Below are 20126 nucleotides of genomic sequence, written 5' to 3'. Positions count from 1 at the left end.
GAGTGTTTAGAGTTTAAAATTCGACGTCTGCATATAAAATATGTGTGTCTAACAATCCAGTTATGTTCACGGAGACAAAAGTATTATAAGTGTGATAAAATATAAGATAAAAAAAGAAATTAAGTCATACAAATGTGAGCTTATGATTTTAAACAAAAGGTGGAATACTTTGAAGAAATACTTGGTGAATGACTCTCAATTTTGCACTAAAAATCTCAATTTTAAACAAAAAAATAATCAATTTTGCCCAAAATTAATTCACTAAAAATTTAAAGTTTGCCCAAAACTATCCTCTAAAATACCAAAAAAAAAAAATTACAGGAGCCCGGACTATAGATCCGCCCCTGACTGTTACTATTATCAACAACAAAAAATCACCTAAAAGAGTTGTATGATGAGAGATCAGTGGGTGAAGAGATTTGGATGGAAAGAGTCATGGAGAGAGATTGATGAAGAGAATTGACATGAGAGAGAATATCAATGGAGAGAGAGCGACATAGAGAGGTGGATGAAGAGAGATCGATGGAGGGAGTTGGATGGAGAGAGGTGGATGAAGAGAGCAATGGAGAGAGATTAGTGGATGGAGATATCGATCGGGAGAATTGGATGAAGAAAGGTGGATGGAGAGATTTGGATGGAGAGAGATGAATGGAGAGAGAGGTGGATGGAGAGATTTGGATGAAGAGCGATGGAGAAAGGTGGATGAGGAGAGATCAATGAATGAAGAGTTTTGGATGGAAAGGTTCATAGAGAGAGAGATCAACGGAGGGAGCTGGACAATCGATTAGTTAAATAATTCAACAAAAAAAATCAGCAATTTAATGTAAAACATATAGGTTAAGATCAGTATTAAAACAAATATGATAATCTAGGAATATAATAGAAGAATTTTTTTTTTTGTTGCTGTTAAGTAAATTAATAATTAGAATTTCATATTTTTAAAGTGAATGAGTGAAGCGTCTAATGTTTGAAATCCAACTTATCTATGTAAAATGTGATATCTCTACTTGATCACGAAAATTGAACTACTTTTTTTATAAGTGTGATGAGATATAATTAAGTCAAAAAAATGCAATTAAGTGATAACACTGTTGTGTTACACAATGTACAGAAAATGAGAGATTATAAAGAAAAACAAAAAGTAACAAATTACTGACTACAACTACTGCTATACAATCCAACAACACAAGAAACAATTGTACTGTTACTATTATAAACAACAGCAAAAAAACACATAAGGTCAAACATTGAGAACTTGGAATCAACAACCTTGTTCTTGCTGGATCTCTATATAGTCCCCCCTCATCTCAACCACATCAATCCCCTTCTCTCTCTCTCTCTCTCTAGCTTTTTATTTACCAACTGATCTATCTTCCTTTTCACACCAAACCAAAACTCTCTTCTTTCCACTCATATCCCACCCAATTCACTCCTTTCATTCATCACTTCAACCTCATCACCCAATTCACTTTTTTTCTAATGTAATTCATTCATATTTCATATTCATAATCAAAATCTCATCTTTCATACTTTCATAATGGAAAATCAATTCTTTTCAAACACAAATGTTTCTCAAAATCTTCAACCTTCTTCAATGCCTACATGGCAATCACTTTCATCATCAGAACAACAACAACAACAACAAAACCAAGATTGTTTCTACACACAAACAACATGGGAAAAATCAACAACAGATCAATGTATTCAACAATTTGATTCAGCACTTAGTTCAATGGTATCTTCACCTGCAGCATCAAATTCCAACATGTCAAATGAAAATTTTGTCATTAGAGAATTAATTGGTAAATTAGGAAACATTGGTAATTGTTCTGATGAGATCTCACAAACTTTAATTGCTACAAATTCATACAATACTTCATGTTACAATACACCTTTAAATTCTCCACCTAAATTGAACATTCAAACAATGGCTATGAACTCAACTGTTGCAGAATTTTCAACTGATCCTGGTTTTGCAGAAAGAGCTGCTAAATTTTCTTGCTTTGGAAGTAGAAGTTTCAATGGAAGAATAACACAAACACAATTGAATCAAACTCAAAGATCTACTCCATTGATGGAAAATGGAAAACTCTCTAGAGTTTCAAGTAGTCCATCATTGAAAGAACTTGGATCTCAATCTCAATCTCAACTTGGTATACAAGAAAATATGAATTGTTCATCTCAATTGCAGGATCAAATTGAAGTTAACAATAATTCTCAAGAAGAATCAACAATCTCTGAAAATGGTGTTAAACCTTCTCCTTATGTGAATTCAAGAAAAAGAAAAGTTTCATCCAAAGGAAAAACCAAAGAAAATTCAACTTCTAGTAATCCTCCAATGGTAAGTTAAAGATTGAATTTTTATTTATTTTTTATTGATTTTTATTTGACCCTTTTAATTAAAATGGTGATTTAATATACTAAATCCAAATGGGTTATTTTTGTTTTTTCAATTAAGGCTTGTGAAGGTGTTGAAGATTCAAATTCAAAGAGAATGAAAACAAATGATGGTGAAAAAATTGAAAATGGCAAAGTGAAAACAGAGGAAGAGCTAAAGGGGGGTATAAATAGTAATGATGAAAAACAGAATAAGAGTAACACTAAACCTCCTGAGGCTCCTAAGGATTACATTCATGTTAGAGCAAGAAGAGGTCAAGCTACTGATAGCCATAGTCTTGCAGAAAGAGTAAGAATCATCAATGTCATTTTCATTCCAAAACTCTCATCCACAGTTTTAAGTTGCGGTTATAGTTACGTTGCGAACATTTATATCACGGTTAAATGTGCACAAAACTGTGGTTGCAAAAATCTTAAAATTTGTTATATTGCACTTGTAGATGCAGACTGCAATTTAAAATCATGCTGAGGTACGATATATTATGTAGGGTTTGAATTTTGACATTGTGTAATTTTTTTTATAGGTTAGGAGGGAGAAAATTAGTGAAAGGATGAAGCTTCTACAAGATCTTGTACCTGGTTGCAATAAGGTGTGTGGTAATAAAAAGATAGATTTAGGATTTAGGATTCAGAATTCAGAGAATTTTGATTGGTTAGTTTGTGTTTACTAAGTTAGAGTTTTGGTTATGAAATTATTATTATTCCTTGTAGGTAACTGGGAAAGCACTCATGCTTGATGAAATTATAAACTATGTTCAATCATTGCAGCGCCAAGTTGAGGTAAGATAATGCATAATCTTTGAAATTAGTAAAAAATAACTGTATAGATAATATTTTTATTTGGTTAATCATTAAATGCTTCCAAAATTTCCAATCTTAAAAATTACTATTATTACTACAATACAACTACATGTATTTGATTCAAATTTAACGACCGAAGTTTTTTTCATTAAAAAAATTCTAGTAATTAAATTTAGATCATATACATTTATATTTTTTAATTATATTTAAAATTAGAGGGAATAAGCATATTATCACATGATGGTTATATATTAAGATTTCTTGCTCATTAAGTTTTTTAATTTATTTTTGATTTTTTGTTTGCAGTTTCTATCTATGAAATTGGCTACTGTGAACACAAGGATGGATTTAAGTATTGAGAGTCTAATCTCAAAAGATGTAAGTTTAAGGGCTCTAGACAATGGATTTGCTTTTTAATAGATAAATAAAAAGTATTACTTTTTTTATTAGCTTAAATTTGTTGACTTTTTTATTTTATTTTTAATTTTAGATATTTCAATCAAATAATTCTTTGGCACACCCAATATTCCCACAAGATTCCTCAGCACCATCCTATTATGGGCAGCAAAACCCAGCAATTCACAATAACATTTCTAATGGAAATGTGACCCACAACTCAGTGGACCCATTAGAAAATGGTTTATTCCAAAACCTTGGCATGCACTTATCTTCACTAAGTGGATTTAATGATGCTGCTTCTCAGGTAATCATCTACTACTTCTAGTTTATCATAAATAAATAAAAAAGTTAAATTGTACTAGTATTATCTACATTCATGCAGTTGTCGTTCTAGACCATAAGATCGAGATCAGCGGTTCACATTCTAACTTTGTATTTTAGACCTGATTTATAAAGTTAAAATGTGGACCGTCTAATTATTATTTGAAAGTCCAGATCGTGTGAATTAAATATTTCTTTTTATTTACCTTCAAAAAAAGTGAATTGGGTTGTTTGCGTTTACACAATTGTTGATCTCGACCTTCGAATTAAGATTAACAATTCACTGTTCAACTTTATATTTAGAGCTTAATTTATAAAGTTGAAACGTGAACCATTTGATCATTATTTAAAATTTCACATTTGATTGCGTTAAATACGTGATTCTCTGATAAAACACATAATAGTTTCATGCATTTTTTCAAGCTAACTAATCTTATGCAACAATTCTCAATTTTCAGTATCCATTAACATTCTCTGAGGATGATCTCCACAGCATTGTTCAAATGGGATTTGGGCAAACTGACAATAGAAAAACACCAATTCAATTTCAGAATTTGAACGGTAATAAATCAAACCAAACCAAATCAAAGATTAAAAAAAAAAAAGTACTTATATTAATGTAATAATACATCATTTTCATTAGGCCTAAAAAAATGTTATGTTGACATAAACTTTTTTTGTCTAAATGCAGGTACTAATCAACTACCCCTATGAAAATTAAGCTTTGATCACCATTCATTACGCCTGAATTGAAGCTAAAGATGAATAGGAAGATTGCTGTTGTACACATCAACAAGAAATTTAATTGGACAACCCCATGAAAATTATTAAGTAATCATTATTATTATTAGGTCTAATAGAAGCCTCTTTTGTCTTCATGTTAGACCTTTACTTTTTTCTTTTCTTTTTCCTTTCACTTTCCTTGATTTTAATTTTTAATCTTGGGGGTGGTTCACTTTTTCTTTTCTTTTTTGTACAACTATTCACTGTAAAATCTTTAGGATCTTGATTCTGTATTCTGTTGGTGCAAATTCTTATTATTATTATGGCACCAATTGTGAGATATAGTGCTAATTAATTAAAAGAGCTTTTGTACTACCTTTCATTATCACTTTTTACTTTGGTTGCGATTCATCAGCTAAAAAATAAAGAATTAAGCAAAATAACTTCAATTATACTATATTTAATTTAAAAATTATTTTTAAAATTAGACAAATTAAAGGACTAGAGATTAGAAAAAAAAATCTCTTACAAAATCATAAAACAACTTTTTATCACACATATATTGTCTAAAATACAAAAATAATATTTTGTCTATCAAATATCGTAAAAAAATAAATTATTTAATACCTTAAAATTTATTCTATATTATTTTTTGATGTGTTATCCATTTTTACCTTTTGCTTATATCTTTGTCAATTATTATATGTTTTGTGTATATTTCCTACATCTAATCAATTCAAAAAAGAATTTTCTTATGTCTTCATCAAAATCTCATTATAGGTCATGTCAATTAACCTTATGCTAAATTTTTGTTGGTAACCAGCTGTAATATATAGTGGGGTCTTTTTTAATCTCAATTTTTTAATTTCAATGATCATGACATTTGGTAATTAACTTGTGCTGGGGTCAACCATAATTTATGGCATTTTCTTTATGTTTTTCTACATGTAACTTTTTTAGGTTCACCAACAGCAAGAAGCTTCTGTACCCTTTTAATTTTTTTTTACTATGTGAATTAATTAAAAATATTAAAAAGAATCAAAAGATTAAAGGATTAGAGGTTAGAAGTTATAACCACCCCCTTTTTAAAAAATACATAATTTTTTAATTAATATTAAAGGAATCCCAGGTTGGCACAGTGTTGAAATTCTGACTAGGCCTATTGAATCATTGAGCTTTATAATTTTCACAACTTTTATTATTAATTTTGTGAATAAGAAAAAAGGGGTTTGTAGTGGAGTTCAGGTTTGGAAAAGATACTCTTGATTTATTAGACTAATTTTTTTTTAAAGGTTGTTAGCAAAAATCCAGTTTATAAAGTTTAATAAAAGATTTATGGGTTCTGATCTTGACATTTAAATATTGATGGGTCTATAATTGGTTTGCAGAATATTTTGATTAAATTATTATTTGGAAAGATGCTTTGAATGTGGTGCTGTTTACAGAACAGTTGCATATATTTAATATAATTGCCAGAGATTTTATTAATTATTATTGTATAATAAAAATTATGGCAATGTGTCAAAGGATGGTTTCATTTTCATAAATATTTTATCAAGAATGTGAACAATCATTAATCAGACCACAAAACAATTTTGGAGTATTACTGTATTAGATTAGAACTTGAATTTCTAAACACACTTTATGAGTGAATTTGTTTTTGTCTTATAAATATTTTTCAATTAAAATTAGTCCTTATTTTGTCAAGAAAAACAAATTAAAATTAGTCCTTATAAATATTGTTCTAACGGCTAAAGCCGCCACTAAATGAACGAAAAAGAATTTTGACATTTTCGGCATTTGTGGCCGTTGGTATTTTTCTATAGTTAATTTACATTTACAAAATATTTACACCTTATCTACAAGGCTCAACTTCAATTCATTCCAATCTACAAGGCTTTAACAACAATAGAGAGTCGGATTGATTTTTTTGGAACCAATCCTCAACTTGTTTGCCCATTCGAAAAATAATTGGTATCGACAAAAATTGAAAAAACGGTAGCAGTATGTGCATAGTCATTAGCTGGCTGTATCAAGCTTAAAAGAGGACCGAAGGACTAAAAAGTGAAGCTAGATGTCAAAACTATAAGATTGAACAAACACTTTGAAACATGAGAAAATTCTAAGGGGCATGAGGCGATATAAGATAATTGTTCTTAAGAGTTCTAGACATATAGTAAGTCGTGAGAGTAAGATATCGATCATTTTGGTCGTCGATGCCATACCTTGAGAGAGGACTTTAGTTCACCTCACCTTTAGGTTCGTTTTTAAAATAGATTTTTCTTAGCAAAAGAAAAGAATGAAATTTAGATTACAATTTTGTGATGAATCCATATAATTCTAAGATGTTGATTTTTATTCAAATCTTTTTTCAAACATAACCAATTCAAATCCTCCAAATTTCTACTATTTTTTAGCTAAACACCATAGAAAAGATATATCTAACTATTCATGTACTTATGAGTACTTTTATTACGATGATACAACTCTGCACTTGCTGCCTATCAAAACTGAATTCCTTCTACAATGGTGGTTGAAATTGCTATTGCACTAAGTGATTCAGCCACCCCTTCAACCTCTTTTAAAGGTTGTTCTTTCCCCTATTCGTTTCCCCATCATATTAAGTTATTAACCACTTGAATTTGTTGTATTCTTCTTCATTTGAGTTCTGAATAGTTTTTTGAATTTATGCCAACGGTAAAAATAATGATCGAATATCAATTGTTAGTTGGTTCACTGGTGATTGGCGCTGAACTTGGTAGGGAGGACCACGTTTCGATCCCTCGCAACTGCGATCGGGATGGGGCTGAAACCACTTGATGTCAGAACTGTCCCCCGAACCAGATTAAACTGGTAGCGAAAGCAAAAAAAATAAATTAACGATCGAATGAAACACAACTTTAATTAAAAACAAATGAATAAACATTGATTACTCGATACCAAAATTTAAACACCTTAGCTCTATCCTTCCCCATCCTCCACATGTAGCTCATATTATTATTAAAAAAAGAAAAAGAAAATAATTACAGGGGAAACTAGGCCTTACCCCAAAGAAACAGATCAATGCAGAACAACGATGCACACAAACTTCTATTTAATCTTAAAAGACAAAGTAGAAATCCCTAATAATGCGAGGCAAATGCGCGACCGTCAATACGGAACGACGCACGTACCCACTACTCCCTGCCATATGCAACAAGCCATGAATGCTTTTTCAAGTTAGACAATCTGAAATGAACGGATATTGAGACCTCTCTACCAACCTCTCTATCGAATCAAATATGTTTATATTAGCCTTTATAACATCACACTATTAATCTATACATAGATTGGGCAGCAAAAGCATAATTGCCTTTAGTTGAGTTTAGATGAGAATGGATTTTTTCCGTTAAAAATAAAATTGAGGAAATAATATTTGTATCTAGACCATTAGATCAAAAACATGTGATAATATTTTAATTAGAAAAAATTAAAGTAAAATTGGCCAATGATTAAGATGTAAAAATTGAGAAAAATTGGGAAAAAAAATTGAGAGATCCTTTCTCGGGTTTTGGGCCTTATCCCTAATTTTCTTAATTATTCCAACTTTTTTTTAACTGAGCATATTTCTTTATTACAACATTAAAATAGATAGTTGGGACAGGTCAAAGGATATAGTGAAACAAACTTTTTTTTTTTTTTATTTTTTTAAGAAACAAACTCTTGATTTTGGCCACATCTGACATCTAACATAAATTTTATCCCAATTATTATAAGTTTATAACAATATGGTTCATTTCATTTTCCTTCAGAAAGTTAAGGTACTTTAAATTAACATATTTTTTTTGAGTTTATGCAAAAAAAATTATTAAATAAATAATATTTTATATATTATTATAAGATTACTAAGATAATTTATAAAAAACCAACTTATAAAGATAAATTTTTTGTTAGTGCAAATTAACCTATAAATGAACATAAAAACTTAGTGATTTGTACGCGTTATTTTTTATAAGATCAAAAATAAGTCAATTAAAAAAGATCACAAATTATGAATGGTGCTAAATCGACAACATATGCAAGAAAAGTGTTTCATTTTTTTTTGTTTTTGGTTTAACACTCTAGTTCTCAGAAAGAGGGAGCCTCGATTATCAAGAGATGAGAGGGTTTTATTTTTATTTTTTTGATTTACAACAGAGCAGATGATTAAACCTATGACGTCTTGTATACTATTCAAATTCTCCATCACTAGAACAAACCTAGTGATTTAGGGTTTATTTTTTTTACCAAATGAAATAATTACAACTACAATTACCTGTCCCTTTCGGTCTTTCACCCCTTTGTGTGTCTTTTCATTTCCAATTTATTTTATGGAAAATGCTAACTAGTGTCCTCGGGGCACTACTTAAGGATACTAATTATAGTAAAATTACATTGAAATTTGTGTAGTTAATGTTTGTAAACTATAAAAAGTGTCATTTCCAATGCAAAAATTACTTTTTTTGTATCCTTAACTAGTGTCCTGGGGGCACTAGTTAGCATGACCCTTATTTTATTTATTTCTTTCAAATTTGACTTTCTCCACTTTAACTATACTTTTTTTTATTGTATGAAAAAAATTATCCTTTTTTTATGTTTAGAAATCATGATGGCCGTTAAATCACTTCGAAATCAAGTTTCCGATAATAGATTCTCTTATACTACTCGTTCTGTAATCATAAAATTCATATTAAAAACGTTCTTCATTGTGAATTAAGAGCATATATTCCTCCGACTTTATTTATAAGCAAAAGTCAACAAAAAGTTTTGCACTTAAATATAAGCAAAAGTTACCAAAATCAACTTTATTTAATGTTATTCTTCCAAAAGTACCCTCATTAATTGTTCTACTTTTTAAACATAATTGTAGAGTTCCAATGCAAATTATAAGGTCATTTTATGAATTTCAATAGAAATATCACATGAAATTAAGACAAAAAAACTACTCCTTAATAAATGTGCAAAAGGAAATTTTTGCTTACAAAAGAGGCCGGAGTAGTATATCATTATTATCTTATTCTACGTAAAATCGTGTGAAACCCATCTTCTCTCAAATACTAGAGCACCACTGTGAGATAAGATCCTCTCCATTTTTTTTTAAAAAAAAATAATAAAATAGAGAGTTTTATTTGGAAAGAGATAGATACAAAAAATAGTTGAATCCACTTAATGATAGTATGATTCATTTGGGAGCAACACTTGCTTGGGCACAAGCTTTTGAACACAAAATTTAGACACACACACAAATAAGAAAAATTAAAAGAAAAATAAAATTGTCACGTCAAATATATTACTTTAACCATTTTTACTTTGTTTTTCTTTATATCTTGTGAGTGTGCCTAACAACAAATATTTGGGCTAGTGCCTAGAGAAGTATTTCTCTTCATTTGGTAGTGGAGTCCCCTACCTATTTTTTATGTCCTAATGAAACTATTAGTAATTTCTTTTGAGAATTGAAGAAGATCCTAACTCCTCGAAAACCGATGTACTATTAATCCTGCTCACAAGCAGTTACAATTCATGCACCTCATCTCTCTTTTGTTCTCTGATTTGATATGCTCCATATATATTAAGTTTTTCTATAGTGAATTGCTTGCATAAGCACGCTATTTTAAATAGATCTCATAATTTTTCTATCTCCTTTCTAAGGTAATTAGGTAACTAGCTTTTTTAGATAGTTCTTGTGATCCTTTTTTCCCCTCCCTTTTTCTCCCTTATTTTTTTCCATGTTTGCTTGTAACATAAACTTCCTTTACTATTTATAATCTGTAACAACTAAAGAAAATTTAAGTTAAACTGACACACGGGCCTTCTATTTGCCTAATTTTAGGTTAAATTGTATGGTTCAATTGTCATAGTCAGATACTGAAATCTATGTCCCTAGTAGAAAGAAGAGGAAAGAAAAATGATCCCTCAATGTAATAGCTTTAGATTGTCCTTCTAAAATGAAGAGAAAATGAGGTCCTACCAAACAAGGAATGTTTGAGAGATTTGTAAGGAACTAAAATGATCATTAGGGTAGGTGCTCTAGTAAGTAAAGTTGTGATCACTTGCCACTTTTCATTCGGGCCCTTTCTTTCACCTTAGGCTTAAGGGTACATCATGTATATTTTTGGGCTTTTGGCAACAAAAAAAAAAAAACAATTATGTTAAATCTATTTTTTTTAACGTAAAGTATCTACTCAATTTCATTCATAATAATATCACAATATAAAGAGGAACATCAATGAAAATGTTAAATCTATTGTAGTTAGGGTTTTGATATTTGAATGAGTCCACTACTGTACTTCCAATTTCCATAGCTTTGACAAAATGAGTTGGGTATGAGATTAATTACCAATTTTATTGATTGAGAGCAAAATTTTCCATAACTTCTATATGTGTGTAACTTTGGATTTGGATTAGGTCCGTTCAATATTTGTGATTGCATTCAATCGAAAATATCATAGTCGTTCGATTAAGATTGGACGGTCCAAATTTTAAAGTTAGAATTTTTATATTTTAAAAAATCAAAACTACATCAAGATCTTAATCGTCTAATTTTGATCAAATATAATTTAGAATTGTTGACTGCAGTCAAGATGAGTATCTTGGATCCATTTCCGTGCAATTTCAAACAGTTTGTCCGAGTGCACCTCCTTATAATATACTCCCTCCGGTCCTATATATAAGAAACACTTTGGAATTTTTTTTTGGCTTTTTTATAAGAAACACTCTTTAAATTTATTCTTTATTAAATAGATAATCCCTTATATACCCTTATTAAATTGTGTAAAGTGCAACATATTCCAACGTTATGCATTAATTACACAAACACATTCTCAAGGTTAATTTTGGAATAACACATAATATTTTAGAAATTTTAATAAAAAAATAAGTCTCCTTGATATGTGTGTTTTTCTCAATGTGTTCCTTATATATATAGGACCAGAGGGAGTAATAAGACATGTTGTACACCACATCTTTCACCTTAGACTCAAGGGTATATTCCCTTCGTCTATGATCTTTTGTTCTTTTAGCATTTTACTTTTATTCCAAAATTTTGGTTCTTTTAGAAAATCAAGACACGATTAATGATATTTTTCTTTTTTATTCTTACAAAAACAAAAGTATGCATTAAATGAGTTTTATTTTATTTTCTTTGACATAAATGAATTTTACTTTTTTTTTGTCTAATAGTCTAGTAGCTAGAAATTTTACATTAAAGGTGAAAGTGTAGTGTCCGGTTCGAATCCCTACTCCAGCATAATATATGCGATGTCCCAACCAACTGAGTTCAACTCAAGGGGCAACTGAATTTTACTTTTATTAAGTGAACTATGAGTAAATTGTATAAGTCTATACAAATTTATTATTTTTAAATACATATATTCATATTTAAAAGAATCAAAGATTAGGGATGTAGAGACTAATATGTAATTTTTTTTTTACTTTTGGAAATTTGACTTCCTTTATTGTGGGAGAAAAATTAAAAGGCTCCATGAGAAAACCCATAATTTGTTTTACCAACCATCTATTATATATTTTCATGCTATACAACTGTAAGATTTTATGTCACTGTTTTTCTACATTAATTTTCAATGCCTCTCACCATCAACTACCAATTTCTTTTCTCTCTTTCTACCTCAATGACATTTACGAAAAATTATGTTTATAATTTTAGTCAACATCAATACCCATTTTCTTTTGAGTTTTGACACTTAAATTTGATTGCACGCTTTTGCTAGCTAACTTGTGATTAATACCGTTGACACCTCACAAAATTGAGTTTAATTGGGAAAATAGTTTGTCACACTCTTAAATGAAGTGTTAGAATTAGTGGGAAAAGAGAAAATTATGAAAAACATATATTAAAAGTGTATAAAAATTGCAACAAGCCTATATTTAACTTTAAAAAAAAATATTAATGAGAAGTTGAACAAGACTCATCAATATATGATGGCTAGATGTTCAAACCTTAATAAGGGATTTGAACTTAATTGTTGCATAAGAAAGTGAATATTAATCACTATTTAATAAAGTGAATATTTTTTTTATCTTCTACAACTTACATACATTTATAAAATACATATAAAAATCAACATAAGCAAAAAAAAATTGTCACATGAGTCATTTATCTATATAATAAGGGTCATGTTAAACAGTGCACTTGTTAAGCATACAAAAAATAGAAATAAAACATAAAGTTAATGTTGATAAAAATAACTTTTTACACTTTCAATGCATTGAATGCACGAGTTTCAAAACAAAATTTTCTTATTATGTGTTTAACTAATAACTAGTGCACCGGGTGCACTATTTAACATTTTTCATATAATAATAACAGAAGGAAAATATACGTGAGTTTAACTTAGCTGATAGAGACATTGCATTATATATATAGGAGCCGGGGTTTGAACCCAAAATATTCCACTTATTCACCTTTAAGGTAAAATTTCTAGTCATTAAACTACTTGATAAAAATAAAAACAACAAAAGGAAAAAAAGAAAAAAGGATTATGTTCAATTTATAGCTACATATAGCTGCACATATCTTAGTCATACAATCAATATCAGACGATTCAAGTTTTAAAATAAACTTTGATTATATTTAAATCTAAAAAAGTCAAATTTTGGTGGCATTTTCCATAATGCAAAAGTAAATCATTGTGGTCACACAAATAAAAGAATAAATTTTACAAGAGAGACCTACATGATACAAATGGAAAGAGTATCATTACGTTATTTGTCCATGTGAGCATAACTTAGTTAATAGAGATATTACATTATATATGTAAGAGTTGGGGTTCGAACTTCGATCTCTCTACTGACTCACTTTAAGATAGAATTAAATACATCAATTTTTTGTAATAAGGCAAATGATAACTAATGCTCCTCTGTCACTAGTTAGGATAGCAAAAATATAAATATATCGTTGAAATATGTGCATTTAACTTTTTAATTTTAATGCAAAGTTACTTCTTTAAATTTCTTAACTAATGTTCGGAAAACATTACTCCCTCCGCAATTCTATATAAGCAAAAATAACTTTTTTAGGTTTATAATATAGACCAAATACATTCGATATGCAATAAACCTAAAAAAAGTGATTTTTGCTTATATAATGTTAAGATGAGTAGGTAGCTAGACCTTTGTAATAAAAGTACTCTATTTGTATTTATTAGAAAATGAATTCCCTGCGGTCATCATTTGACTGCAGGCTAACCACAGTCATTCATCTTTGAATCTGGACCCACCAAAATTTAATCTAAAGGATATGTTTTATGATCATGACCGCAGTGACTGCATGACGGCAACAGTTATTGACCGCGTGGAATCCTGATCTTCAGTGGCGGAGCCAGGACCCTGGCTCAGGGGGTGCAAATTTTTAAAATTTATAACTATTATATTTTAACACCTTTCATTTCCTTGGTAAAAAATTCTCTTTTATTCATTATCGACGATTAGAAGACGATCCCTTATACAACATTTTTTCCATATTAAAAACCAATGATTTATTAGTCTAATTGATTAATTAGTTTAGTAAACAAGTTTGAAGACTTAAAATTCATTCAAATACCAGTGTCATCATTTTTGTAATTTAAACATTAATATAGAATAGGATTATAGGACTACCGACACAGAAAGTAATGCAGCCACTTAAATCAAATAGTCAAGTATGAAATGAGAAAAACCGAACGTGTCAAACTGTGGCTGTGGGTGCAGGGTGCAAAAGCAAAAGATCAGGGTGTGCAAGCCTAGTTTTCAATAGGATAGTAGGTGTATTTGCTAAGAAGTCAGGGTGTGCATATGCACCCTCTGGTGTATATGTAGCACCGCCCCTGCTGATCTTATTTATTATCATGATTAGAAAACTAGAACCTTCTGTCTTTGTTTTATGGTCATTTAATTTTGTCTTTCCAATTAATTAAATGATGTCACACAAAATTGTACTTTGATATGGCATGAATTTGTTAGATTCAGAGTATTTAGGTTTTTTCTAATTCAGATTTAGGCTTCAACTTATGAGATTTGTCCCGACTAAATTAAGTACGCAGTTTCTAACTTTCATTTATTCTATTTTGTTTTTGGTGCAATTGCTTTTATTTTTCATAATTGTTGTTATTTTAGAGGAATACTTAATAAAATATGTACTATATCAAATATTTTATATTTACACTTAGGAAAACACTTATGTGGTCTCCATGAGTTTATCTCAGTTGGTAGGGACATCGCACTATATGTGCAGAGTTCGGGTTCGAACCCGAGACACTCCACTTATTTACCTTTAAGATGGACTTTCTAGCCACTAGGCTACTTGACCAAAAAAGGAACACACCCGTGTGATATCACACAAGTTTGTTGTAGTGGGCCAGCTATCCCACCCTTTGAGGTGCCTCCAATCTAGCGATGGGAATAGTCATTGTGTTCGACAGTGAATACCTTGGTCTCGACCAAAAAAGACAAGTTTGTTGCATACAACATTGTTATGTGTTAATAGATTAATGAATAATCTATTCGATTCCGTAATTGATAATAAATGACAAATTATTCTGTAGAATTAAAGTTTAGTTTTTGGTAGAAACAATTTTTGGTTAAACTTTACTTAACTTACAGTCGAACTCTAGACTACTGTTGGATGGAGAAAACTCAACTCACATCGATTTAATTTTCGGTAAAAACTTTGTACCAACTTATAAGAGAGCACTAATTAGGTGAGAAAATATATAAAAGTCGACTCAAACAAAATCAATAATTGTTTGGAATCAGTATAGGTTAGTTTGTTGATATATATCTAGCAAAATCTAGTGATGATTACTTTAAAATGATTCAGATGTCAAAATCGCCGAGTAACAAAGTTTTACATTTTATCCTTTTTATTCAATAATAACATCATCGCTTTCTCTTTACTTTGTTGAAAAAATTCTCGATATAAGTCAAGTATGCCCGCCAAAAATCTTGATCACAGGAAGTATAGTATATTAGGGTCCGTTTGATCTGCAAAATATAAATATTGGACAGAACAGTATAGGACAATACAAGATAGAACAGCACAGGACAAACGTTTAAGGTATTGAACAAACTTTGTGTTGTACGATGTTTGGTGGACAAAAGATTATTTTGGTATTTTAGACAACTTGTGCTGAGGACAAAAAGTTGTCACATGGTTCTTTGGAGGACAAGAATTTCAATTTTTGTCCTGTCCCTTGGCTGCCAGTTTGTCCAGTACCAGGAACAGCTTTAAAATCAAACACAATACAACAGAAGTTGTCCTGTCCAGTCCCTTATTTTTTAGCAGATCAAACACACCCTAATATACTATAAAGGCTTAGTTTAGTAGTAAAAATACACTTTTTGAATTTGAGAGGCTTCGTGTTCGAGCTCCGCTAGTATTTTTGGAATGAGGTAAATGTAAATATATTTGTAAGCGTTCTTTGAGTCTTAAGATCTTCTCTGCCTTGGACTGGGACACCGTCCCCTAAGTCTAAATTTTTCTTATAAAAAGAAAAGAATTTCTGGGTACAAAATAATGCTTTTGTAGAAATATAATCAAAGTAGGTTCTGTTTGTGCTTTCGTTTTCTCTTTAGGTCTGCTAAACGTTGCTTTCGAAGCATTTGTTAGGCATAATAAGAAAAAGACAAAATAAATGTTAGTAAAATATTTTTTTTACATTTTTAAGGTATTGAATACATAAATTTCAAGATAAAATTTCCTTATTAATATACTTAACAAGTGCATCGAAAGTACTATTTAGCATTTTCCTTCTTTTTATAAGGTAAAAATTCAGTGAAACATTAGAAGTATAAGAACTAAACCAATGATTAGATGACCTTAAAAGATCCAGTCTAAACTAATGAATTGGTTGCCTATTCATTTAGGTTCCATAAAGCTCGATTAATCATTTTTCGCATTTGCATGCATGGAGGATACATGTTTTTACACACAAAAGACTTAATTGTACATTTAATCCCTTACATTTATTTTAGATTTTAAGTTAATCCCTTATGTTTTAAACTTTCAAGTTGGTGCCTCAAGTTTTTAAAATTTGAATTTGAATTAAGCCCACACAAATATATGCATATATGTGGAAACGGATTGCCTCTGGTGAAAAACTATCTTGTTTTCTCATGTGAGGCAATCCACATCCTCAATTATTCTTTTTAATTTGTGAAGTCTTTCTCCTTTTATTTCTCTATGGTTCAAATTTTACTAAACTCTCTATTCACCGTAGAGAATCCAATTTCGATCATGTTCTCACATGGGAAAAAAGACTGAGGAAAGATATAAAAAAAAAAAAAAATCAAGAAAAATACTACCAAGTGTCTAAAGTTTTATATTGTAGTATTTTATTAGAAATTGTGCAGCCAACTTCTAAGAATCTAAAATATGTACTTTAATTCAACATTAAACTTTCTATTTTAGATTTTTTAGCAAGTACTCTAATCTTTCTTATATTTTAAATTTTATTGTATTCAAATATTACACCAGCATATAACTCAATGTTTCTTATATTTGATTTGTGTATCAATTAAGTATAAAAGAAAGAGTTTAATGGACATAGATCGTCAGTGTAAAATAGTTTTATACCGACATCCAATAAGAAACCATCATTCTTCTATGTAATATGTAAGCAGTTGCAAAATACGGAAATGCCTTTTGGTACGAATCATAACCTAACGAAATGCATGAATCCATCATGACCGCTAAATTTAATCCAACCTTCCCGTGTTTTCTGTCACATCCCAAATTATTACTTTTGTTCTTTTGTCTTTTTCTTTTTTTTTTTCCTTTTAAGTGCAATTCTTGTCTTTCTTATACATAGCAATCGTACCAAATAGCAACGGTGTTCAAAATAACCATACAAAGAATGAGGTAATGTAACAAATTAATGAATTTTTATTGAATGTATGTGTAAAACTGTTTTATATTGTGCATATCATTTACATCCTAAAAGAAAACGTGTACTCCCTCCAGATACAAATATAAGAAAAAATAATTGTTTACGCAGTGTTTAGGAAATTTAGTTAAGTGTAGTTAATTTTCTTGATTTAATGCAAAACATGAGTTAACTTTACTATATTACCCTTTGAAAAGTGATTTATGCCTCGGAAATCACATAAACTTTTGAAAAGTGAAATAATTAAATAAGAGTATACTAAGAAGGATTTAATTGATATGCACCGACGGTGTAAAATAATTTTACACCGTCAACCAATATCAACCATGTTTTCCGCCACATCACCCCACTTCACCCCACTTTCTTGACATGACATGGCAAAATGATGGTTATTTATTGGACGATCGTGTAAAAATAGTTGACTTTTGCTTATATTTGTTTCCAAAATTTGAATTATTTTTTTTCTTATATTTGTGTCCAGAGGGAGTACGTCGTAAGATTGAAAGCCGTGCATGGCTTTGTCAAATGTGACTTTCAACATGACCCATTACTATAACTCTAGTAGTCTCTTCTAGCTACTTGTAGAAACGCAAATCGGTGCATTTATAAGTGACAATTCTATGGTAAGGGGGATGAATGTCTCAAGTTATAAATTTGGAGAAGATTTACTTGCCTCTTCAAACCATTGACTAGCTTAATTAATTAATCATGGTTCATATATTATTGTAAAAAATTGTTTGTGTATAATATAGAGTTTGACCCATGAACATAGATAACCGGAAATCAGAATTAGAAGTCCTAATTGAAATTGGGCCTAAAGTTTGTGGGCTATGGTGCATATAGGAGAGTACTAGTGAATAGTGATTATGCAACAATTAAACAACTTATCATTAAAATTGAATTAATAAAGTTAGTAAACTGTGCATTTGCGTTTATGATGATCAATTACCAGTTTGATATTAAGTAGTAGGTTATCAATTTCCAGTTTGACCTAGATAAGGTCAGTTATTGTATATACCACATCACATTCCTAACGTAGCGTAATCACTTACTCAATTGTTTTTGAAAGTTATGGTTTCAAAGTGTTAGTAAATAATTTAATAAGAGTCTTTCATAAGTTTTAATTCAATTGACAATATATAGATATGTTAGGCTAGACATCTTCACTTTTATTTTAAGGGTCATGTTAACATGTTTCCTAAGGGCACATGATAAGATACCTAAATATAGAAATTTAGCATTTAATAATACAAAATATTAAATGTTAAAAGAGTTGATTACACGATTTTCAAGAGCATATTTTCACATTTATCTCATTAAAATGTGCCTTAAGGGCACAAGTTAACATTTTCCTTATTTTAAATGTGAAACTTTGCAGCTGTATGTGAATTTCACTAATATTTATCGATTTGTCTACGGACAAAAAAATCTAATAAGAGTTGGAGTATTTCTAACACAACATATCCAAAATCAGCACAATATATAGAGGTTTAAAACAAATTTAAAATGAAAGAAAAAGTGGCTCTTTAAAAACAACAAACTTGGAAGTCTTGTAGGGCTATATATTTTTTACAATATTAAACAACTTACAAAAAAAAATATTAAATACATTAACACTATTGATTAATCTTTTACTGGATTAATTAGTAGAAAAATTAGTGAGCGAAGTTTATACTATAAGGATTAAGAGAACTAATATTATTAAAAAAAATTGAAGAAGCTAATATTATTAAAAATAGGCAAATGCTAAATAGTGCCCCAGGGGCACTTGTTAAGGATTCAAATTTAGAAAGTTTTACTTGGAAATTGTGTAGTCAATACAACAAAAGTCTATATTTTGATGTTTTCCATGCACAACTTTTATTTTATTTCTTCTTTTGGTTCCTTAACTAGTGCCCCGGAGGCACTGGTTAGCGAGAGTGCGAGACCCTTAAAATTAATACTGGTAAACTGTGCATTTAATACTGGAGTAATATTAATTAAACTTAAAAAAGTATTTTTGATCTCTAACTGGTAAACTGTGCATTTGCGTTTATGATATCTAGGTCAAACTGGAAATTGATCATCTATTTAATATCAACTTAACATAAGAAATCATGTTTTGACAATTAATAATATATTTTTATACTATTTGCGTTAGACATTTTTGACTTATGATTTCCTAGCATCTGAGTTGTTTTTTTTTTTCAAAAAAAGAGATCGTGAGCTGTATTTCATTCATGTGTAATTATCTTATACTCCCTCCGTGACAATATATAAGCAAAAATATGGTTAATTGCATATTTAATGTATCTGGTCTATATTATAGGTCAGATACATTAATTATGCAATAAATCTAGAAATGTGGTTTTTGCTTAAATATTGTCACGAAGGGAGTATTTATTAATCTTATAGATCAATTTTTTTGTTCAATGAATTTGACCAAATCATGATGCGAATGTGTCACTATAATTTTTGCAAAAGCTATATTCCTTCCGGACACAAATATAAGAAAAAATGTATTTTTTAGATTAATTGAATAACACATGTATCTAATCTGTATTAAATCAGGTCGAACTAAATGACTCGGTCTCTAAAAAATTCATGACA

At 29.7% G+C, this 20126-nt stretch overlaps 1 protein-coding gene across 1 annotated transcript; it reads left to right on the top strand.

Annotated features, from left to right (window-relative positions):
• The first annotated feature begins 1071 nt into the window (after positions 1–1071).
• LOC123889043 (transcription factor bHLH62-like) lies at positions 1072–5029 on the top strand. The gene is made up of 8 exons (XM_045938217.1): positions 1072–2341; positions 2459–2686; positions 2922–2987; positions 3109–3177; positions 3505–3576; positions 3689–3901; positions 4377–4479; positions 4610–5029. Exons 1-8 carry the CDS (start codon positions 1538–1540, stop codon positions 4630–4632), a joined length of 1578 nt encoding a protein of 525 aa, XP_045794173.1. The 5' UTR covers positions 1072–1537; the 3' UTR covers positions 4633–5029.
• The last annotated feature ends 15097 nt before the right edge of the window (positions 5030–20126 follow it).

This window comes from Trifolium pratense, linkage group LG6 (assembly GCF_020283565.1).
Source record: "Trifolium pratense cultivar HEN17-A07 linkage group LG6, ARS_RC_1.1, whole genome shotgun sequence".
NCBI classification, from domain to species: domain Eukaryota; kingdom Viridiplantae; phylum Streptophyta; class Magnoliopsida; order Fabales; family Fabaceae; genus Trifolium; species Trifolium pratense.
This window is presented reverse-complemented; position numbering and strand designations above follow the sequence as displayed.